This window comes from Geotrypetes seraphini, chromosome 14 (genome assembly GCF_902459505.1).
Source record: "Geotrypetes seraphini chromosome 14, aGeoSer1.1, whole genome shotgun sequence".
In the NCBI taxonomy this organism is placed as follows: Eukaryota; Metazoa; Chordata; class Amphibia; order Gymnophiona; family Dermophiidae; genus Geotrypetes; species Geotrypetes seraphini.
This window is the reverse complement of record NC_047097.1, coordinates 33,849,957-33,874,930: the sequence shown is the minus strand read 5'-3', so window position 1 is coordinate 33,874,930 and position 24,974 is coordinate 33,849,957. Positions and strand designations below refer to the sequence as shown.

Genomic DNA, 24,974 nt, shown 5'->3' with positions numbered 1-24,974 from the left:
CCTGTCGGGCGGGAAGGAACTCGCACATGTGCGGTGCGGGCTAATCACGAACTTTCTAAAATTAAAGTTGCGATTCACTTTTCAAGTGTCCGTACCGGGGCTCCATCGGTGACATCATCCATTAGTGAGAATATGCTGCCTGCTTGTCCTGGGATAACAGGTGTTATTTGGGGACAGCAGGCAGATATTCTCGCATGTGGGGGGGATGTCATCCATGGAGCCCAGTTTGAACAGTGGTAAAAGTGTACTTGCACTTTAAGTTTTTAGAAACTTTGCAACCACTCACCTGATGCAAGCTTGCAGTACCTCAGTTCTGTAAGCAAGCTAAGAAGACAACCAAGAAGGTAGGAGGGATGTGAGAATATCTGCCTGCTGTCCCCAGATACACCTGTTACGGTAAGTAATTGTGCGTTATCCTAGGACAAGCAGGCAGTATATTCTCACATGTGGGACTCCCTAGTTTACTGAAATGGGATGGAGGGAGAGTTGGCCATTAAAAAGAAAATACCGTATTTTTCGCACTATAAGATGCACCTAGGTTTAGAGGAGGAAAACAAGAAAAAATATTCTGAGCCAAATGGTGTACTAATCTATTTCATAAACTATACCAGGCTCTGCACCCAGCCTCCCTCATTCCTTGCCATGTCTGTACCCAACCCCACACTCCTTGCCAGGCTCTGCATCCTGGCCCCCTCCCTGCCAGGCTTTGCATCCTGGCCCCCCTCCCTGCCAGGCTCTGTACCCTGGCCCCCTTCTGGTGGGCTAGTGGCAGGCCGGGACAGGAGGGATCCATCCCAGCCGACTTAACAATTTTTTACCCCCCCCCCCCCAATACCTTTCTAAATTCCCCCTTGTGACTTTCTAAATCCCCCCCCCCCGGTGCCTTTTTAAATCCCCCTTAAATCCTGGTGATCCAAAGGTGTATCGGCAGGAGCGAGCTTTCCGCACTACTGCCCCTCCCTCGCTGGACAGCCACAAGAATTGAAAGCAGCCATTCAGGGAGCGGCGCAGGCCTAGGTTGGGGCACAAAAAGCTTGCTCCTGCCTTGTGCGCCACTGACCCCGAGATAATGAGGCAGCCGTCCAGTGAGAGAGGCGCAGAAGCGTGGAAAGCTCGCTCCTGACGATACACCACTGGACTACCAGGATTTAAGGGGGATTTTAAAAGGTCCATAAGACGCATAGACATTTCCACCCACTTTTGAGGGGGGGAAAAAGTGCGTCCTATGGAGTGAAAAATATGGTAAATTCTGTAATACCGCTTGGCCGAAACAACCATCTCATCTGGAATAGGATTCTAGACAGTAGCGAGATGTGAATGTGTTAATTGAGGACCAAGTAGCTGCTTTGCAAATTTCATTAATAGGGGAAAACACCCTCCAGGAATTCAAGATAAAGTTAGACAACCAGGTAAAGCTAGTCTCAGTTAGGAGACTGGGACCAAAGGGCCGCTGCGTGAGCGGACTGCTGGGCACGATGGACCACTAGTCTGACCCAGCAGTGCCAATTCTTATGTTCTTATATAAGAAAGCTACTGATGTTGCCAAGCTCGGACCTTGTGTGCTGTAACACGTCCCTCAAGCTGCAGCCCAGCCTGAGCATAGCAGAAAGAAATACAGGCCGCTAAACATGTGGAAATAGTTCTCTTGGTTACAGGGAAGCCCAATCTGTTCAGATCAAATGAGATGAAAAGTTGAGATGAAGTCCTGTGTGGCTTAGTCCTTTGTATAAAAAAAAAAACACAACAAGAAAAAAAAACTCAATTCTCCACTCAAAAAAAGGAAGAACAACAAAAACAAACCTCTTGGTGCACACAAGTGCAAGAAAAAGTGGAGTAGATGAACTGGATACTATCAGGTGTATAATAAACAACAAATCATAAAATTTATAAAATGATATAAACAAATGTGTAAAATGATATTAAAATAGTCTCTGATAAGTGCTAGTCTATAAGGTGAAAATGCCTATATTAGCCAAAACTGATCTTGGGGTGCAATATAGTCAGTTACACCAGCAGATATCAAAGGGTCCGAGATTGGTGCTAGTCAGTAAGATGGTATCGCCTGTATTAGCCAAAATGGTCCTGAAGTGCAGAAAGCCAAATGCTGGAGTACTATGTGGCAGTGCTGAAGAACTGAGAGGTAGGAAGGACCCTACATGGGCTGTGTTTCAGCATGTGGAAATGCTTTCATCAGGGGTCCATTGCTGAAGAAATATGTACCTGAAACAATTACAGCACGTTAAGTTTTACTTTGTAGTGCTCTGGCATTGCTCCATTTTACCTCCATTACTGGCTCATGTAAGTATTATGTGGTGGTGCCCTAACATCTAAAGCAGGAAATAAGCGGATGAGAGGCCAGAGTTTTATTGTTGACAGAATCATGGAAAGCACTAATAGCACTGAGGTGAACTCCGACCAAAGTGGTTTTCAGTCCAGAATTAGATTGAGCAGATAATCCAACACTGAAGGAAAAGAGGAGGAGGAAGCATCTTGGTCATGGAGATTACACCAGGAATTGAAGTGTGCCACCTGTTGATATCATTGCTGAGTAGGTGGTTTTCTTACCTATAATGGCTTGTACTGAGTCAGAAAGATTAAAATCTGCTGAAGTCAGACCGAGATGTACCAAGCTGTGGGGTGCAGAGATTGCAAATTGGGATGTGAAAGAGATCCTTGACTCTGAGTATGCAGAGATGGAATGATCTGTAATGGAATTGGATCCTTGGTACTCAGCTGAAACAGAAGGGAAAACCAAGGTTGTCTGGGCCACAGAGGAGCTATCAGGATCATGGTGGCTGATTTGCACTTGAGTTTGACTAAGGTCTTTAGAATGAGAAGGATTGGCGGAAATGCATAGAGGAACTGGTTTGTTCAATCCTGAAGAAACACATCTGCTTCGAGACAATGAGGAGAGTACTGTCTGGAGCACAATTGAGGTAATTTGTGGTTGTGGATAGACGCAAACACGTCTATCTGAGGAGTCCTCCATAGTGAGAAGATGTGACATAATACTCTGGAGTTGAGTCCACTTGTGCGGCCGAAGAGTTTGTCGGCTAGAGTATTTCGTTTCCCTTGTACATATGTGGCTTTGAAGAATATGTTCCGAGCAATTGCCCAGTTCCAAATGTGTTCAGCTTCTTGAACAAGAGGAAGAGAGCCTGTTCCTCCTTGTTTGTTGATATAGTTCATGGCTACTTGAATGTCCATTCGAACAAGGAAGACTTGGTTAGAAAGATTCTCTTGAAAGGTTTTGAGAGAATTCCAAATCACCCACAGCTCTAACAGGTTGATGTGGAATGTCTTTTCTTGAGCAGGTCATCAATCTTGTATCTGAGACCATCCAGATGAGCCCTCAAGCATCCATGGACAAATCCATGGTGAGTACTCTTTGATGTGGGGGAATGTGAAACAGAAATATTTGTCAAATCCATCCACTAGTGAAGGGATTGACGAAGAGGTAAGGCAAATGTGATCCTTTGGGATAAGATGTTAGGGTCCACTGAGCTAATCTGAGATGAAGTCATGCAAAGGGGGTAACATGAACTGTGGATGCCATGTGACCTACGAGTTGCTGTAGATCATCTGGACATCATCTGGACATCATCTGTCTTGCTGAGATGGTTTGTAGAATGGAGACATGATTGCAAAGATGAAGCAAGGTGTCTTGTCTTTGCTGAGGTAAAAAAGCCCGTACAGATCCTATGAATTGCAGCAGTTGAGGGATGAAGCTGTGACTTGGGGAAGCTGACTTTGAACCCTAGAAGCTACAGAAAACTTATTGTTAACTGTGTTGCTGAGTGGACTGCTTGAAGGGATATAGTTTTATCAGCCAATCATCCAGATACGGAAAACACCTGAAACCCATGAGTGCATAGGGTTGCTGTTATGACCACTAGGTGATTGGCGAATACTATTGGAGAAGCAGCTAGGTCAAATGGCAGAACTTAGTACTGGAAGTGTTGTTGAGCTATCCGAAAATGTAGAAACTTTCTGTGATCGGGATGTATGGATATGTGTGTAGGCCTCTTTGAGAACTAGAGAGCACAGCCAATCATTTCATTGTAGAAGTAGGTATATAGTCTTTAAAGAAGCATGCAAAACTTTTCTTTGACTAGATATTTGTTTAAAGCTTGGAGGTCGAGAATTGGATGAAGAAATCCCATCTTCTTTGGAATTAGGAAAAACCTGGAGTACAACTCCTGATTTTTCAGAGAGGGGGGAACTACTTCTATGGCATTTAGCTGAAGTAGAGCTTCAATTTCCTGAAGAAGAAGGGACATCTATTGAGATATGAAAGAGTACTCTCTTGGAGAGTGGTTTGGGGGAATTGTTACAAAATAGAGAATAACCCTCCTTGATTACATTGAGGACCAAGTAGTCCATAGTGATGAGAGTCCAGCGCCAATGATATAATTGAAGTCGACCTCCGATGGGTTGGGGAAGAGGCTGAGGAGCAGAAATGTTGGCCATGCTCTCTAGTTTCGATTTGTAACTGTACCTATATTGTACAGTATACTACGTTATATATTGTATAACATTACACCTTTCCTTTCAGGCATTTACTCTCCTGTCTTTTTTGGTGCAGGCTGAGATCTGAAATGCTTCCTTCCTGTTTCATTTATCTTTATTTCTTTTATAGATGATTTATACCATTCACTTCAGCTTATATTGTGATCCCAATTTGGGACAGATAGGGAATTCTATGTGCCTTAATACCATATACAAGTGGTTCTATTAATTTTCAATGTTAGTATTTTCTTCTTCTTTGGTGTACCTATTTTTCTGTAACTGCATTGAACCGAAAGGCATATTGCGGTATATAAATAAAGAATTATGTTATGTTATGTTCTAAGTCTGAAATGCTGAGGAGATGCAGTATGCTCATGTAAGTAGGTTACAAGTAGGACAATACAATAGATAAACAATTTAAATTTATTACTTTATACCCAGCCAATTTTACCTTGAATGTCATAGTAATCCAGGCTGATTTTTTTTAGGTAAGAGACAGAACATAAATCATACGTTTTAGCAATTGCTTCAGTTCCCAACTGTATTATATTAAATATAAGTACTGTTTCTTCCTGCATCTGTTGCTTGGTTAATTCAAGAACCACCTAAAATGCAAAAAACAATTGAAAATATTTAAAAAATTAATTTGCCAGTAGGCACCTACCACTTCGATAAAGGTGTCTACACTAAGAAGCCTATCGACAAGTAGGTGCAGTTAGGGGCAGATTTTGGATGGAGTTTGATCATGGACTGAGTTAATCACCAGTAGGTGCCTACCTTAGGTGCCCTCATTTAGGCTAAGAAAACCCTCCAATCATGGACAAAGAAACAGGAATACCTCTGCAAAAAAAAGATATATAAACAGCAAAGGTGATCCAAGCTACTTGTTCAGCAGAAAATTGTGTATATGCTTGTGTTTTCATACTGAAGATTTTAACGAACCTTGAAGGCGGCTTAGGCTGAAACCTGGCAAAGTCAGGTCAAGCTTCAACTAAAGCTTTCATGTTCGCACCTTTGGTTGTCCCTCCACCCTGGACCACCTTTGCTGTTCTTAGATTCTAGTTCCAATCATGCCTGGCTGTGTTCAATCAGATGAATCTAATTATCAAATAAACGTTTGGTCAAATGATTGATTGGAGTAAAGAGGCAGTTACTTTTACACATGGGCGATTTGAGTGTTTGATAACCATGTTTCTTAAATAAATTATAATTTAAAAACCATTATATGCTTACGCACGTTCCCCCTGTCTCATATTACATTTTGTTTAAAGAAGAGAAACCATTCGGTCTGACATATATGCAGTAATAGCAAAACTCAGGGGTTGGGAGCAAAAACCTTTCCATATCACTATGTGTAGTAGGCTAAAAATCAGGGTATTCAGGATTCAAAACCCATTTACAATTTTTGTGACGAAGACTAAGTCATTTCACTTTCCATTTTTTTTCGAGTCCCTCGATAGCAGTCCAGTTGTATGGGTTTGCTTATTATCTATTAGCAGACGGAGACTGAAAACCAATGAACAAATAATAACTCACTAAAGTCTCCTGTGCTGCCTTTCAGCTGTTAATTCCCCTCAAATCCAAGGAACAAAAACAGCCAAAATTTAACAATGATCCAAACTAACAACCTCATTTTTCCTTCCTCCAAGACTTCTTCCACATTTGGCCATTCTGCAGATCTCCTGTGATAGAATCAGGCTACTCCCCACCCCAGATGAGGAATAAGGAAGTTATAGCAGTATATATTGTCAAGGGACATAAGAACATAAGAACATAAGCAATGCCTCTGCCGGGTCAGACCCGAGGTCCATCGCGCCCAGCAGTCCGCTCACGCGGCGGCCCAACAGGTCCAGGACCTGTGCAGTAATCCTCTATCTATACCCCTCTATCCCCTTCTCCAACAGGAAATTGTCCAATCCTTTCTTAAACCCCAGTACCGTACTCTGCCCTATTACGTCCTCTGGAAGCGCATTCCAGGTATCCACCACCCACTGAGTAAAGAAAAACTTCTTCCGGTTCCTCTGATTCTGATGACATATTCTATTAGAGCAGGGGTGTCAAAGTCCCTCCTTGAGGGCCGCAATCCAGTCGGGTTTTCAGGATTTTCCCAATGAATATGCATGAGATCTTTTAGCATACAATGAAAGCAGTGCATGCAAACAGATCTCATGCATATTCATTGGGGAAATCCTGAAAACCCGACTGGATTGCGGCCCTCAAGGAGGGACTTTGACACCCCTGCTCTAATAGAATATGTCATCAGAATCAGAGGAACCGGATGTCCCTTGACAATATATACTGCTATAACTTCCTTATTCCAGTGGGCTACCATTGCCTTTAGTGTCACTTTACTAGCTCCAAACAATACAAATAACCTGTCTAATCAAAGAAATTCATCCATCCTCTTCAGGTAAAGGCTACAACACCTTCCATACATCTAACCAAGGAAAAGTGTTTGCTTCCCTACTTTCAATATCTTCCCACAAAACCCATCAGAGAAGTGGATTTTACAGGTGGAATGACAATGCTACCTTAGGAAATAAAAAAAGGGATTGGCCGAATCATTACCTTCTCCCATGAAATCAGCAAGAAGACAAAGCTTGTAATTCAGACATTTTCCTCACTGAACAGATAGTCACCAAGAAAAACTCTTTGCAGAGTGACATTCTTCAGAAAAGTTTCTCTCAGAGGTCTGAAGGGCCCTGTGTTAGCACCAAAATCACCAGGTGCAGGTCCAAGGGAGGCTTCATGTGATTTTTGACCTCTGGATGCATAACCACCAATTTCCAGCAAACTAAAATTCTGTTATGACTGCTATCTGTACTGTCAGAGAGACTAGGGTCAATGCAGTGGTTTTGTCCAAACTTTCCTACAGAAAATCCAAGACCTTTAACACTAGTGAGGAAAATGGCACTACCTGACTAGAGAGTTGCGTGGGGACAGAAATCCCACCCATCCCCGCCCGTCCCCCACCAGGATCCTCTCCATCCCCATCCGTCCCCGTCAGGATCCTCTCTGTCCCCACCCGTCCCCGTCAGGATCTCTCCGTCCCCACCCATCCCCGCAAGGAATTACCTTCATCCCCACCCGTCCCCATAAAAAGCAGCAATTACTTCTGACAGGATCATCAATTCCACAGTTTCTTTTGTGTTTCCGCTGCTGTTTTCCTTGTGGAATCTCTTTGGTGGAACCCTTTTTTTGTTTTCTGTTCAGGTAATTAACTTATAAACCCCCTCTTTTACTAAGGCTGACGTGTCCATTATATTATATGGATGAACCCTGCTTCCAAAGCCTTCCATCCCCGTGGGAGTCCCGTGGGCCAGAGGGGGGTCCCCGTGGGAGTCCCGTGGGTTAGGGGGGGATTCCCGTGGGACCCCCGTGGGACCTGCGGGATTCCCGCGATCCCGTGCAGACCTCTATACCTGACAATCACTGCACTGGACATCTAAGACTTGCCACTCTCTAACATAAGCTACTGAAGCCGAATGCATTCAGTCAGATGTTCTGAACACAAAAGCTCTTCAAAAACTTACAGACCATCCTCGATCCTGTAGCGGAGCAATAAAGAGGTGTTCTATTAAGATACACATGGTAGTGATGTGATTTGGAGCAGGTGGGAAAAATTGAAGAATTTTCAAAGTAGTAGCTGAACAAAACTAACACACATACCTCTTTCACTTCAAACTTGAGGTGAAAATTTGTTAGTTCCTCAACAGCAGTCTCTACATCTTTTTTAATTTTGGTTGCATCCACTGTATGCTCAACAACCTTTTGAATTTTTACTTGGCTAGAATCTTCTCTAATCTCAAAATATTCTTCTTCAGATTCTAAGAGAAAAGAACAGGTGACATGATTAGTTGCTCAAGGAACATAAGAAGCTCACATCCAAAGATGTTAGCAAAATTCACTTTTGCTTTTAACTAAAATGTGCCAATGAATCACTTTACCTACATTAAATTATTACAATAAGGGCAAACATAAGTTAAGAAATGAGAGAAATCAATGTTCAATACAAATCTGTCTAATATTTCAGCTGTGAGGCCATGCAGGCAAAGCTTTGTTTTTGGTCTTTTTTCTCCAGAATTTTTGATATTAATGTATTTTATTGTGTGGATCCCTGCTCTACACTAGAAGATAAGTGATATAAAGTTAAAAGTGTGGATTTGAACACCTATTCCCTTATCATTTTTGGTATTAAAATCAATGGATCTCATTTAGAACTTTTTCTTCACTTGTCTTAGTAAATGAAAGCATATAACTTGTGCTTAAAACATCAATTTGCAAGTGATTATACAAAATTTATGGGTTTAAGTCCACAGTAAATCCTATATCCCAAACAAAGTACCACTAACAAGTACACATTAGAAGTAATGGTATCATGTTTATTAGTAGCCCTTCACACCTTCATACACCATCCTCTCTAGGGTCACGTGAACCCCACGTGCATAACACCAACAGAAAACACAATTAACAGATGCTCTTATGTAGCTACCTCCTGCTGGCTCTATGATTAAACCCACTTCTTGGTGAATATTCCAGACCCCTTACCTTGACCCAAATTAATCTTCCTTGCTCAATATCCTTTAGAGCAGGGGTGTCAAAGTCCCTCCTCGAGGGCCGCAATCCAGTCGGGTTTTCAGGATTTCCCCAATGAATATGCATGAGATCTATTTGCATGCACTGCTTTCATTGTATGCAAATAGATCTCATGCATATTCATTGGGGAAATCCTGAAAACCCGACTGGATTGCAGCCCTCGAGGACCGACTTTGACACCTGTGCTTTAGAGCATCACCAGAACAGGAGTAATGCACGTACTAGTGCTGAAATTAAAAAAGTGTTGCCTACTAATATAAAGCGCCCCCTCTGTCCTACAACTGCCTTGTACAGGGGAAAAAAAACAGCTTTGATTCAGCAGGCATCATTTGGAATTCCCATGTCATAAAAGGAAGAACAAATGGGCAATGCTACTGCCTTAGGGAACCTTGGTCTAAGACAGGGGTAGGGAACTCCGGTCCTCGAGAGCTGTTTCCAGTCGGGTTTTCAGGATTTCCCCAGTGAATATGCATTAAAGCAGTGCATGCAAATAGATCTCATGCAGATTCATTAGGGAAATCCTGAAAACCCGACTGGAATACGGCTCTCGAGGACCGGCGTTCCCTACCCCTGGTCTAAGATAAAGAATAATGGAGGAAGGGCAAATATTCAGATGGGTGTAAGATTTGCTACCAGAGGATGAGAGAATTTTTAGTGCTTCTTGTCCCACTGATGTTTGGGCAAGTGGAGGATGATAGGACAAAATACCTGAGAGTATTAGTAGACATGTTATTTTTCCCCGAGAGCATTGGTAGCTTCACTATGCTTCAAAAAAAGTGTGATTACCTCCGAAACTTAAACTTTAATATTACGGAGCTGCATCTATATACAATTGCATATGACAGAGCTCATTGATGTTGGTCATGTGTTAGAAAGAAAGTTTTAACTTTATAAGTAATGCTTCTTAATAAATAGGCTTCCTTAAAGAGACTATTCCATAATATTCATATACTTTTGTGCTATTAGATGGTGAAAATACATAATGCAGGGTACTGGAATATTAAGTTGTCTTCTCTATTTCTTAGTAGCATGAATTAAAAGATTCAAAAAGTTTGTGTCTTAACTATCTTGTTAAAAGTACAAGAAAAATCCATCATTTCTGTAGTAAATATTTGACAACTTTATGATGACATACCAAGGAGAAATTAATTCTCAAAAAGCATTTTTGTAAAAAAGGTTCTCACCTGATTCCTCTCCTTCCAGAAGAAATGACTTTTCAAAGTCATGTTTAAAAAATCTCTCTCTGTCAACAGCAGAATGAATAATAGGCAGCTGTAGAAATAAAATACAAGTAAGACTGGTCCTTCCTAAACACAATGGTCTCTTATGAGTGAGAGCCAATGAAGTTTACAGAAAAAAAAAAAATAGAATTTACAGAAAAATTTGACAACTATGATCAATAAATGAACTGTGAATTATGTGGTTCGTTACAAAGATGGTGGACATAATAAACTATCTGAACTAAAAAAAAGTGACAGATATACTACTGCATGAAAGATAAAGAATAAAATAATTCAATTTAGGGCTCCTTTTATAAATCCACACTAGCAGTTTAATGCGCGTAATAGCGTGCGCTAAACTGCCAGCTGCGCTAGCCACTACCACCTCCTCTTGAGCAGGCGGTAGTTTTGGGCCAGCGTGGGGGGGTTAACACGTGATGAAAAAAAGTCATGCGCGTTCACCCTGCTAGCGCGGCTTGATAAAAGGAGCCCTTAGTCATTATCTAACGGCCTCTTTTACAAAGCCACGCTAACGGCCCCGGAGCCCATAGAGATTTAAAGGGCTTCAGGGCTGTTGCTGCGTGGCTTCGTAAAAGAGGCCATAAGTGTAACTGAATTCATACTTAAAATTCAATAAAGAATTTTTTAAAAAATCAGCTGTTTTCAGTGGGTATCATACCTATTGGTTCATTCACAGGTTACATCATTACGTATCTCACGCAATGACCCTTTAAATTTTCTCTCTCCTCGATGTTTTTTGCTGTTAAGCAGTGATTTCGAGAGCCTCTGTAAGAAGGAAGAGCTAATGTTTTTCAGGTATTCCTTAGCCCAGGGGTGTCCAACCTTTTGGCTTCCCTGGGCTGCATTGGCCAAAAAAAAATTTTCTGGGGCCCAACGCTGCAGCAAGATAGAGGAAGGAGCCGTCAAGATGGTAAACACCCAGGGGCAGAAGAGGAAAACACTGCATCGCCCTCGACTGGGGCCACACAAAATACTTCACGGGGCCGCAGGTTTGACACCCCTGCCTTAGCCCATAAGCCAAATGAATTTTGTTTGTATTTATGTTTTTGAGCATGTCTTAAAGTTTCTTAGAACAGTCCTAACAAAGTATTTTTTTATTTTTGTATTGTTTTAGAATTTCACCCGCTCTTGCTGACAAACCATTTTTGGACTTTAGAATTCCAGCCTTTATGGTTTCCTGAAGCAGCAATCGAAACGTGCCACGTCGAAACCAACCATTAGTTAAGTGGTTTTTTCACTTCTTAAATATTTTTGAAGAGTGTTTAAAGTTTTTATTAATCACAAGTGACATTTTGCAAGAAAATTAAAAATGGAGGGTCAAGCAATGATTGGGTGGTGAGGTGGTCGGGGTTCGTCCCCCTTGTTGGCCCCTCCATGTCTCTGAGCTATATCCTACCAACACATAAAAATGATTTTGTGAATGATTTTTGTTATTTAGATTTATAGTTTGGGAGCCTTTGTTTCACAACGTATATTTTTTGCTTCCATTCTTGACATTTTTTGGGTGTTATATCTTTTCCCCTGTATTAGTTTGACTAATAAAGATCATGGCAACATAGGAAATCAGGATAAAATAACCTATTCACAAGAAAATAAAGTCTACTATAAAACTTAGGGCACCTTTTACTATGCTGCAGTAGCGTTTTTAGCGCGCACTGCAGGTTAGCACGCACTAACCCCGCACTACATGCCAAAAACTAATGCCAGCTCAATGATAGCATTAGCGTCCAGCACGCACGGCAATGCAGTGCGCACTAAAACCGCTAGCGCAGCTTAGTAGATTGAGATACCTTCAAACAAGGTTGGAAAAATTGCTAATGAAGTTCATGGAAAGTTATGCTCAAGCTATAGCAGGTTCTAAATAGACCAGCTCCCTGGAAGATTTTCATAGGGAACCTTTGTTGTGGCACACAATTAACAGACCAAAATAGAAATCCTCTTGCTTTGCTTTAAAGATGACCATCAAGTGATTCTGGAAATTAATTCCATAGTTTAGCTCTAGAGGTCCAGGACCCCAATCATGATTTCCCTATTCAGCCTATTCAACCGAACTACAACCTAGCCCTCCCTCCCTCACTCCCTCCCACCCCTGCTCCCCAAGTTCTCTTTCCCTACCCTTCGCCCTGCCCACCCACTTTTGTCCCTCATATTTCGCACGTTCCCCTGCACATGCATTTTTATTGTATCTGTATTCGCTGACTGTAACATCTCGCTGATTGACCTGCCCTTCTCTGTTGTAAACCATATTCGCTGATTCCTTGTTGTATCTGTATTCACTGATTGTAACTATTCGCTGATTGTCCAGTCCTTCTTTATTGTAAACCGCCTCGAACTACTACGGCTTTGGCAGTATATAAGAAATAAAATAATAATAATAATAATAATATTGAGAATTAGTGTTTTCTATTGTACCTTGCATTTTAAATTACTGCAATATTATATACTTAGCAGGTTCTCCCCCAAAAAACATTTTAAGACTTTGAATTATACAAAATTCAGCAGATATATGTTTGTATTTTGACAATTTAAAAATCAACCTAATGCCTTATCGAAAGCTACAGTGGCTTCCAGTAGAGGGACAAGTACTTTTTAAATGTGGCTGTATTTTTTATAAAGCTTTAAATGGCACACTACCAAAATATTTGGGTGGGCCCAAGCCCTTCCACTTTTGACTAGGTCCATCCAAGCAGTGGTGCATCCTTGGTTTAACTAGCAAAATCCCCAAGCCCTGCCATCTGAAGACATTGGCAGCCTACCATGACACCCCTCAGACAACATCAGCAGTGCTATTGAGCCGCCAAGGCTGATAGCCCACACGTTTCGTTCATGCACAAGAACAGAGTTATGCGCAGGGTGCTAACACTGGCAACTGGGAGCATTTCAGCGAAGTGCCACAGTTGTCTGAGGGGAATTATGGTAGACTATATGGATGTTTTCAGCAGGCGGGGGTTGAGGATTCCTGCTATCTGTTTTTAATTTCAAAGTTGAAGAAGGTGGCTACACACACATTTTTAAAATTGTAGACATCTTTGTAAAATCAAGATTTAGACATTTATGCAATACAAGCATCTAAATGCCAGACTAAGCACGCCTAAATTTAAAACAGAGCTTCTAAAATAAGCACCAATACCAAACCAAATCAAGAGCAAGCTTAAATAGAGTCTGACCAATCACATAAAAATGTATTGTATAATTTTCATTGCAAGTGTCCTTTTTCCTCTCAATATTTACCTTTCTATCACCAACCAAAGGTGAACTTGAACTCTGTGGAAATGGAATGCTGTCAACCAAGTCAAAAACTCCTTTAATCTTTTGGTCAGAGATTCTTACATGCAACAAGGGAAGCTCTCCTGATATTTTAAATCTAAAAAAAAGTGACAGATATACTATTGCATGAAAGATAAAAAATAAAATAATTCAATGTAGTCATTATCTAAGTGTAACTGAATTCATGCTAATAGCTTTTAGTGGTTTGAAGATGTATAGCTGCTTAAAAACAAATGGCAAATGAGAAAATCCATATTAAATTGATCAAGTCAAGGAACAATAAATAGTTCAGATCTATTAGGAAGAAGTCAAGATGCACTGTAGTAACATTGCACATTATTTTCCCTTAATATACATTAAAGAGCAGTAATGTGCATTCTATTACTATAATGCATGTTAATTTATGTTACTGTGTAATATGTACTATGTAGATGCAAAGCATGCTAATGCATGCAAAATACCTCATTATTATGTGATAATATTTTGAGGTTTAGGAAATTGTTAAACTTATTTTTTTGGTATTTAATTGAAAAGATCCATGAACTTGGTAAGCTTTCTGTATTATTATTATAGCTTATGGGCGTTGCAAACAATGTGATATTTGTTTAATGTTCGTTTGTTCAACAGATTATGAAAGTTTTATTGTAAGCCGCCTAGATTTTAGGTAGATAATAAAAATTTAAATAAAAAATAAATATAAACAAAAACATAGCTTAAAGTGTAGTCGTCACATAAAATAAAAATAAACATAGCTTGCATTGAACACTGTAAGCTGCATTATTCCTGGAAAAGTAACATCAGCTCAAAAACTGACATATGGCCCAAAGGTCCAGAACACCATCTTAAAAGGGCCATCTTAAAAGGGATTTAAAAACTACACACACACAAACAACCCCCTCAAATACTACCTACCCAAGGCCTAATGCAGGGGTAGGCAATTCCGGTCCTCGAGAGCCGGAGCCAGGTCAGGTTTTCAGGATCTCCACCATGAATATGTATGAGATAGATTTGCATGCATTGCCTCCTTGAGATGCAAATCTATCTCATGCATATTTATTGTGGATATCATGAAAACCTGACCTGGCTCTGGCTCTCAAGGACCGGAATTGCTTACCCCTGGCCTAATGAAGTGGTGGAGGTCCCCAGCTGCTCATGGATCCAGTGTCAGAATAGGAGTGACTGGAATTGCTCCTCTACATCTGTAGGTCCTCAGGGTGGAGGGTGGCAAGGGCTCCTGGAGTTTCTCGGCAGGGGAGAGGGTGGAGCCACTGCATTTTTCCCACAGCAGCCCTTTTAAGATGTACTCCTCAGGAACATCAGGCCACGAGTTAGCAGCCTGACATTAACATGGAATATGAATAAAGCAGCTTGCAAGGCTTTAATGTTGCTAACAAATGATTATGCAATGAACCCATAAACAAATACCTTGAGACAGAAGACAATTTTCAAAAGCTATTTCCCAGAATTGTAGAAGTATATATTGGTACTGTTTCCATATAAGGCAACTCATCACCTTTGTTCTACTATCTTCCCGCTTTAGCTCAACCATTTCACTTTTTTCTTTCTGGCCCTTACACTATGGAACTCTGCACCACCCCATCTCAAACTGAGTTTAAAGCTGCCCTCAGAATTCATTTGTTCAGCCTTACCTTCCCTGCTTGAGAAGTGGGTCTAGCGTAGCCATTTCCAACCTAGTCCTCAGGGCACACCTAGTCCCATCAAGTTTTCAGAATATCCACTGGGTTGGTAATGGCTGGTCTGGTGGGATTTAGCAAAAAAAAAAAAAAAAGTTTGCTCCTTACTATGTTACCCTTTTGTATTTCTTTCTGTGCTGTATTTATTAAATTCAGTTCTGGTTTTGCTCATTCTATCCTATCATATAGTTCCTTTTCATTCTTTCCAGGCTATTTTGGGAATTGCAAATTGTTTTGATCCGATTCACAATGCTGTACATACCTTTTCCAGCAGTTTCCTGGAGACATTTAACAAGCTAGGTTAGACTAAGAAAGACTAACCTAGGTTAGACTAAGAAAGCAACACTACACAATCTCTGCAGATACATATTTCAAAGTTTGAAGGCAAGAACTACCGTATTTTCGCGGATATAACGCGCACCATTGTAAAACGCGCACAGGGGTATAGCGCGCAGAAATCACGATGATATGTACAAAAACTTTTCTATACCGCGCTCAGGCATATAACGCGCATGCTGCCCGACTCTCCTTTCGCCCGCCCTGACTTTCCGTGCGCTGTCCCGACTCTCCGTTCACCCCCCCTGACTTCCGTGCACTGTCCTCCCTTGAAGTCCTGTCCCCCCTTGAAGGTCTGTCCCCATCCTGAAAGCCTGATGCCCCCCCCCGACGTCCGATACATCCCCCCCCCCCGGCAGGACCACTCGCACCCTCACCCCGAAGGACCGCCGACTCCCCAACAATATCGGGCCAGGAGGGAGCCCAAACCCTCCTGGCCACGGCGACCCCCTAACCCCACCCCGCACTACATTACGGGCAGGAGGGATCCCAGGCCCTCCTGCCCTCGACGCAAACCCCCTCCCCCCAACGACCGCCCCCCCCAAGAACCTCCGCCCGTCCCCCAGCCGACCCGCGACCCCCCTGGCCGACCCCCACGACACCCCCACCCGCCTTCCCCGTACCTTTGTGTAGTTGGGCCAGAAGGGAGCCCAAACCCTCCTGGCCACGGCGACCCCCTAACCCCACCCCGCACTACATTACGGGCAGGAGGGATCCCAGGCCCTCCTGCCCTCGACGCAAACCCCCCTCCCCCCAGCCGACCCGCGACCCCCCTGGCCGACCCCCACGACCCCCCCACCCCCCTTCCCCGTACCTTTGGAAGTTGGCCGGACAGACGGGAGCCAAACCCGCCTGTCCGGCAGGCAGCCAACGAAGGAATGAGGCCGGATTGGCCCATCCGTCCTAAAGCTCCGCCTACTGGTGGGGCCTAAGGCGCGTGGGCCAATCAGAATAGGCCCTGGAGCCTTAGGTCCCACCTGGGGGCGCGGCCTGAGACACATGGTCGGGTTTGGCCCATGTGCCTCAGGCCGCGCCCCCAGGTGGGACCTAAGGCTCCAGGGCCTATTCTGATTGGCCCACGCGCCTTAGGCCCCACCAGTAGGCGGAGCTTTAGGACGGATGGGCCAATCCGGCCTCATTCCTTCGTTGGCTGCCTGCCGGACAGGCGGGTTTGGCTCCCGTCTGTCCGGCCAACTTCCAAAGGTACGGGGAAGGGGGGTGGGGGGGTCGTGGGGGTCGGCCAGGGGGGTCGCGGGTCGGCTGGGGGGGAGGGGGGTTTGCGTCGAGGGCAGGAGGGCCTGGAATCCCTCCTGCCCGTAATGTAGTGCGGGGTGGGGTTAGGGGGTCGCCGTGGCCAGGAGGGTTTGGGCTCCCTTCTGGCCCAACTACACAAAGGTACGGGGAAGGCGGGTGGGGGTGTCGTGGGGGTCGGCCAGGGGGGTCGCGGGTCGGCTGGGGGACGGGCGGAGGTTCTTGGGGGGGGGGCGGTCGTTGGAGGGAGGGGGGTTTGCGTCGAGGGCAGGAGGGCCTGGGATCCCTCCTGCCCGTAATGTAGTGCGGGGGGGGGTTAGGGGGTCGCCGTGGCCAGGAGGGTTTGGGCTCCCTCCTGGCCCGATATTGTTGGGGAGTCGGCGGTCCTTCGGGGTGAGGGTGCGAGTGGTCCTGCCGGGGGGGGGGGGATGTATCGGACGTCGGGGAGTCGGCCGGGCAAGAGGGCTTGGGCTCCCTCTTGCTCCGATCGTGGATGCGGGTGCGGGTGGGAGCGCGTGCGAGCGGTCATTCGGGGTGGGGGTGCGAGCGGTCCTGCTGGGGGGGTGAATCGGGCGTCGGGCGGGGTGGGAACTATGTTTAAAAACTTTTGTATACCGCGCTCAGGCATATAACGCGCGAGGGGTATGCGCGGTACGTAAAATCACGTATAACGCGCGCGTTATATCCGCGAAAATACGGTACTTTTAAACCAATGTGGATATTTTTGTAAACAATCCTGATGGAATGCTGTTTGTTTGGTATGAGGAAGCTGCTACAATGAAACAACGTTGCTTATCAAGTTTTTACAAGGTTTGGGGTTTATTAGATTCTTATTGTCAGTCTTCTTTATAAATCTCCTGGGAGCTTGGCTATTGTTTGTACCTTGGGTGTGGGATTTGCAAGTAAAGTCAGTTTAACATGCTGAAAAGGTTGTTTATAAATTATGCAGGAGTATGCCCTGCAAAAAGCATACACACCAAACACCACACAGGAATTCCTAGGGCACAGTATGGGCAGAGTGACGGTGGAGTTGCAATAGGCTGCTTCTTAAAAGGGCTGGCCAAACTGTAAAGAACACAAATCAAAAAATACAGGTTCCACATGCAATTGACTTAATATTAAGTAAGAGGGAAAGACCTCAGAAGCCTGCACCATATAGAATAATAAATTCCAGCAATGGTTTCTCAGCAGGACAGGTTCTCTATCATTGGTCACAAAACCCTCTCATATAACCGATTAACAAAAAACTTTTCAATGGTGTATTCAACACCTTCACGTTTTAATCGATAATAAACTGTAAAGAAGCAGCTGACCTTTCCTGTTGATTCACCCATCCATCACTATACCTCTTCCCAATGCATTCACAATTTCCTCCCTGCTCCAAATCCACCCCCCAACTCTTTCAAAGTCCACACCCTAGGCCAGTGGTTCCCAAACCTGTCCTGGGGGACCCTCAGCCAGTCAGGTTTTCAAGATATCCCTAATGAATATGCATGAGAGAGATTTGCATATAATGGAAGTGACAGGTATGCAAATCTCTCTCATGCATATTCATAGGCTGGGGCTCTTCTCTCTGGAAAAAAAGGAGGCTCAGGGGTGATATGATAGAGACCTTCAAGATCATGAGGGGCATAGAGAGGGTGGATAGGGACAGATTATTCAGGCTGAAGGGGACAACAGGTACGAGGGGGCACTCGGAGAAACTGAAGGGAGATAGGTTCAAAACGAATGCAAGGAAGTTTTTTTTCACCCAAAGGGTCGTGGACACTTGGAATGCGCTACCGGAGGAAGTGATCAGGCAGAATACGGTACAAGGATTCAAACAGGGATTGGATGGATTCCTGAGGGATAAAGGGATCGTGGGATACTGAGGGAGGAGCTGGGATGTAACACAAGTATAGGAAGTTAATCAGGTAATGAGTATAAACTAACCTGGTCGTGCATGTGCAAGACCGGAGGGCTAGGACTTCGATAGGAAGGCAGGACTTAAATGGGAAACCAAGGTGGCAAGGGAGCCCCTTCTGATGATTCAGACAGGTCTTGACCTGTTTTGGGCCGCCGCGGGAGCGGACTGCTGGGCGAGATGGACCTGTGGTCTGACCCGGCGGAGGCACTGCTTATGTTCTTATGTTCTTATTAGGGATATCTTGAAAACCTGTCTGGCTGGGGGTCCCCCAGGACAGATTTGGGAACCACTGCCCTAGGCCTATCTTACAACATTTTTTTTTTTTTGGGGGGGGATGGTCTAGTGGAGTTGGGGCAGAAGTGTTCCTCATTCCTGCTCAGTTCAAAAATGGTAATAGCAACACCTAGCAGTAGAAGCAACTGGGGGCTCAGTCCTGCCCTAACCCACTAGACTCCAGGAATTTTGAAAGGGAAATCTTAGTGGAGGGGAGCGCTCTGCCAAAAGAGAGACAATCGATTGGGAAGGAGAAGCATCTTTACAGTTTCGCTGGTCCCCTTAAGAAGCAGCCAGGAAACATTAGGCTGCAGCTTAGCACCAAAATGCTTCTGGCTAGTGAGAGTAACATTTTCAAGGTGGATTACAAGCAGCAATATTCATATACTGTGGGAGTAACTAAACTGAGGTACTCCAGTTTTCACACACCTTAATTATCCCCCTAAATATCATTGTAATTATGTGGTAGTCAAGGTTTCTGCAGCACCCTCTAGCAGCAGCTACATTTAAAGGTATATCCATGAGCAAACAAACATCTATTTCCGTAAAATAAAATCAATCTTGTGGATGTTTTCTGAGGTTAAAGAAAAGTTACTTAAATTCTAATAGCTTTTATATTCCTTTAACTGAATATAAGATATTGGCTCTCAGAAACTGAATGATATACTACTAGAATTCCATTTTCTATTGAAATTTTGGAGATGAGAAATGCTTTTTATAGTTTCTTGTTAACTTCTCAGTATCATCTCATTCACCTTTAATTTTCTTAGAAGGTTAATAATATGAAAAAGTAAATAAAAACTGGAGTCTGTTTTTAAAATGTTTCCATAAAAAATGACATAATATGAACTTTCAAAACTTTATAGGACTCTTAGATATCACCAAAAGATTGTAACAATAGGCCGAGTATCTTATTCATCACAAAACTAATACTTACCAACAATACATTTTTATCACAAAAATCTTACACAAGAATAATTTCATAAAGGGGAATTCTATAAATAGCGCCAACATTTGACGCCACTAGGCACTCTATTGCAGCCACCTAGGGACATCTAAGTTCGGGATCTATGCCAAATTTAATCAGCCTAATCGGCAAGGTAATTAACCATGCCGGTTTACAACCAATTAATCAATTTATGAGGTCTGCACCAAACACTTAGGATGCATAGCATAGCAATGCCTAAATGGAGATGCCCTCCCACTCCTAAGGATGCCTAATGATGCCTATGTTTAAAAATAGGCATGGTTATGGGCGAAGAATATGCATGGTTGACTTAAGCATCGTTAGATGTCTAATATAGGCGTCACCATGTTAGGAGAGTAAAATACTGGCCTAATAGAGAGGTGTCTATGTCTAGGATGCCTAGCGATATCCAAGTTCACTTAGGCACCACTAGGCATGATTCTATAAATGGCACCTTTTTTGATTGACAACCACATCCCTCAGAGCCGTTTATAGTATCTGGTCTATAGTTCTTACAGTTTAAATTTATGGTAAGACTTCCTCTTTCCTAAGGTAGGATAAAAAGGTTGCTTTATTCTTTCAAACAGATTACCCCTGGTTCTGTTAACTAGTTCATTACAGAGGCATAAAATTAAGCCTCAAAACTATAAGGTACCATTAACTTTAATCTTATATACTAGAAGATTATTTTCAGTGCCTTACTAGAATTAAGTTACAAGCTCCATTAATGTTTGAAATATAATTTCTTAATGCTATTTTGTTAGGTTACTAATGTAATTTAACATATTACTTAGCCATTCTTCTGTCCTTTTCTACCATAGCTTTGGCAATTTCCACTTGAATATCCAAAGGTTGCAATATATGTAATGTTGATGGATGCTGAAATCTTGCCTTTTTCCAGTCTTCATCTTAAAAAAACACAAAAAAAAACAACCCAAGAACAACTCATTAAATTGAAACATTAGAAAAAAGTGAGGTATTAACTGATGTAATGTGAAATCCTTAAAGATATAAATATATAAAGTGCTTCTTTAAAGATTATTTTATTCCTGTGACAAAATACATACACTTGTGTATATATATATATATATATATAGATAGATAGATATATAGATATATAGATATATAGATATATATATATATATATATATATATATTAATTTACACAAGTACCGACAATGGATTAACAATAAATTCATTTTCTCAACCTCAAGCTCCAGATGAACTGCATTTCAGGTACAATTCAGAGTTACTTGCCCCCTCACACACACACACACTTTATATCTAACACCCATATTTACAAGCCTGTTGTAAAATAATGTACCGGTATTTGTGTGCTGGCTAAAATAGTAGAGGTTTCACCTTGAGTTCTACATCCACAACTCTATATGTTGTGTTTGTCCAAGTTAGATTGTAAGCTCTTCCGAGCAGGGACTGTCTATAAATGTCAAAATGTACAGCACTGCATATGCTTTTCAGCACTATATAAGTGATATTAATAGTAGTAGGCTGCTTTGGTCATTTAAATGAGTCAATTCGTAGTCCATCAGATGTGGCTACAACTTGGTCTATTTTTCACACTTAATATTGAGACATTGATTGCAACATTATTGACAGGGTTCTTAATGATAGAAGGGATACCAAATTTTTGTGATGCAGCTAGATTTATCTTTGACTTTAACCCTCATGATTCTTTGCTATCTTATCTCAGTGCTGCAGGAATAAGTGGCACTGTCTTAAATTGCTTCTCAGGTTCCACTAAAACAAATCACTATAATGTAGCTGGCAGGGAAGATTTTTCAGTAGTTTGGCCAATGGCCCAAGGGATTCTTCAAGGACCTCCTTATCACCAATTTTGAGATCCTTGAAACCAATTTTGCAATCTATGGGACTACTTTATTATTCTTATGGTGATATTCTATTAAATTTTCTTGTACATCAGGAACCTGAATTAGATCTATTGGACTTGATGACTTTAATAGAAAATAATCAGACTCAGAACAGATTACATTTGCTACATTATTTGTGCAATTAACCTTAGATTCAGATAGAGATTGGTTATTGAAGTTGTTTTTTTAAATATAAAGATGTTTTGTTTCTAAATCAAAAAATAAGAATGTACCCAGATATGTCTAGATTAACACACACAAAAGAGGAAACAATTTTTGCTATTGAGACCCCAGGTTTTAAAACTGGGAGCTCCCTTTGTATTAAGGTTTCCCTGCAAATGTTTGATTAATTTCAAGGGAGCCAGGTATACTTTTTTGACTCTACACAGTTGACGAGATTTATTTTGGAAAATGAGGTGAGGTCTGCAAGTACACCTGTCAATATTCAGGAATGAATGCTCGAAGAAGTATAGATTAGGTCCACTTCAAACGACCATTATTTTCCTTAATAAGTGACGGAGTAAATTAATTTTCGATTTTTATGGAACTCCTCCTTCATATTATTGTGGACTAACAAACAGTTGAAACTTGACTAATTTACCTTATTATTATATTTCTTTTGTGATTTGATATAAGTTGGATACTGTTGATTTCATATGATTATTATTGTCATTACAAATCGATACTTAATAAAGAAGTAATTTTCTTGTAATTACATCTTTGCAGGATATGCATGCTTATTTGTCCAACTCTTTTGAATGAATATTGAGATAGATGCAGGAGAGCAATTTCAAAGTAACCAAGAGAAAACTACATTTTTGTAGGCAGGGAGTCAAAATGCTTAATTGCTTCCAAACTCTCTCAAATCTCAGAGGTATTAGGGTTCTTCTATGTCAGTGTCTCTCAAACTTTCTTGAGCTGGGGCACACTAAAAGGTAGTGGCCATGGCTCAAGGAACCTGGAAGTGCGTGTACGTCGCCGTAATGACATCACATCAACATCCATGTACGCGCAGAGGCCCTCCAGACAGATCCTGAAATACCAGTAGTATGTGACAGCAGGAAGTCTAACAAATATCAACTGAGTACCCCTAACCATAGACCTCCCAAGCTCCACCCGAAACCCACCCAAGCTCTTCCCCAGATCCTGCCCCCTTTACTAATTGTAATGCAATTATTTCCATTCATTTTTCTTATAGACACACAATATACCAACAGATATAAATTCTGAAAACTGACACATTTCAATTACTATATTGAAAATAAAATCATTTTCCCTACCTTTGTCTGGTGACTTTATTTTTCTGTGCTTTTAACTATGTTTCCAGGGCCTTCTTATCCATTGACTGTTTTTCTCTCCTTCACTTTCTGCCCTGCATCCATCTTTGACATTAACTTAAAATTCAATTTTTCCATTTTTCTGCTTTCTTCTCAAAATCTACTTTTCCATGTCTTAAACTTCCCTTCCTCTCTCTCTCCTTCCCTCCCCCTTTCTATGGTCTGACATCTCTCTCCTTCCCTCCTTCTCCCCCAGTAGACCGACATCTCTCTCCTTCTTTTCCCCTTTCCCAGTCTGGCATCTCTCTCCTCTCCTTCCCATAATTTGGCATCTCTCTCTACTACTACTACTACTATTATTATTTCTATAGCGCTACCAGACTCCCTTCCTTCCATTCCATTCCCTGGTCTGGTATCTCTCCCTTCCTTTAGTCATCTCTTCTTATCTCCCCCCCCCCCCATGTAACATTTTTCTCTCCCTTCCTCCTTTCTGCCCCATGCAGTCTATCTCCATTCCCTTCCATCTTTCTGGCACTCCTCCCAGTCCAACATTTCTCCCTCCTTTCAACCAGTCCAACATTTTTTTCTCTCTTCCACCTGCATGCTTCTCATCTGGTCCTTTTTCCCTCCCCTAACCATCATCTCTCTCTCTCTCTCCCTCCCTCCATGAGTCCAACTTTTCACTCTCTGCCCTCTCCCCCTTTCCCCCTGAGTATGATTCTCCCCGAGTGATATTTCTCCCTGAATGCGATATATCTCCTTTCTGTCTTCCCTATCCATCTCGCAGCGAGAGGTAAGCCAGCTGGCCGGCGCTTCTCTTCCTTCTCAGTGTGGTGCACATTTGGAATCTCAGGAGGCACACAGTTTGCGATACACTGTTCTATGTAGTGAATACAAGATCCATGGTGTGGTTTTCTGATTCAAGGTTAATCAAGGATTCTCCAGCTTAATACACTAGTTCAAAATATATTTATAACCTAAGAACCTTTCATCATTTAGTGGGTGCATTTGCCTGATTGAACATTTACTGTTCTGAGCCATTTGCAGTATCATTAACATCTCTCTATAGTGTCTTCCTAATAAGCAATTGCAAACATTGCAGGTTTTACAAAACATAGTGGCTAAACTGTTTTTATGAGGCCTCGTGGTGCAATTACCAGGTTATTTGATTACTATGCCATTAGCCAAGTTTGAATCCTACACTGGGATTATCAGGTAGCCCACCTCTGGCCAAATCAGTCATCTATCCATTTTTGTTCAGTAAATGAGCACCAAGCCTTAGCCAAGAGGTGAAGATAACTATGGAAAGCAATAGCAAACCACCTCATTGAAAAGTCTATCAAAAAAACATCATGCAAACTGTGGCCCTGTTAAGTCACTCACAACTTGGTACTTGAGTACACAGTAATGTCTTTATCTTTAAGCTGATCTTGGATGAGGCAAAGGAAAATTGATTTAATCAAATAAGGGGTGGCCACACCATTGATTAAGGCGCAAGTTATATTTTAAAATTTTATATGATCTGGAATCAGGTTAATAGCCATTTTATATAATTGTGCCTTGCACAAAGACAATTGCGATCATCAGATTATATTTATTTAGATCTTGCAGCTGTAAAACAATTTAAAAATATGCTTTCATTCAATCCTGACATTTAAATCTTCTGGTTCTTCTGATCACAATTTGAAAATCAATTCTCGTTCACATTAGTAGAATCTCTTTTCTGTTCCCACCTTGATCAAATGCTAGTACATTAATCATATAATAT

General features: G+C 42.1%; 1 protein-coding gene across 2 annotated transcripts in view; it reads right to left on the bottom strand.

Moving 5' to 3' along the window:
• VPS13C (vacuolar protein sorting 13 homolog C) overlaps nucleotides 1–24,974 on the bottom strand; it is a 442,250-nt gene that overhangs the window by 268,921 nt on the left and 148,355 nt on the right. For both annotated transcript variants that reach the window (XM_033920131.1, XM_033920132.1), the window contains exons 22-26: nucleotides 20,831–20,948; nucleotides 13,578–13,710; nucleotides 10,290–10,377; nucleotides 8,179–8,336; nucleotides 4,961–5,114 (exon numbers count right to left, since the gene is read on the bottom strand). In XM_033920131.1, the coding sequence (XP_033776022.1) occupies nucleotides 4,961–5,114; nucleotides 8,179–8,336; nucleotides 10,290–10,377; nucleotides 13,578–13,710; nucleotides 20,831–20,948 (651 nt within the window). The remainder of the gene's footprint in view (nucleotides 1–4,960; nucleotides 5,115–8,178; nucleotides 8,337–10,289; nucleotides 10,378–13,577; nucleotides 13,711–20,830; nucleotides 20,949–24,974) is intronic.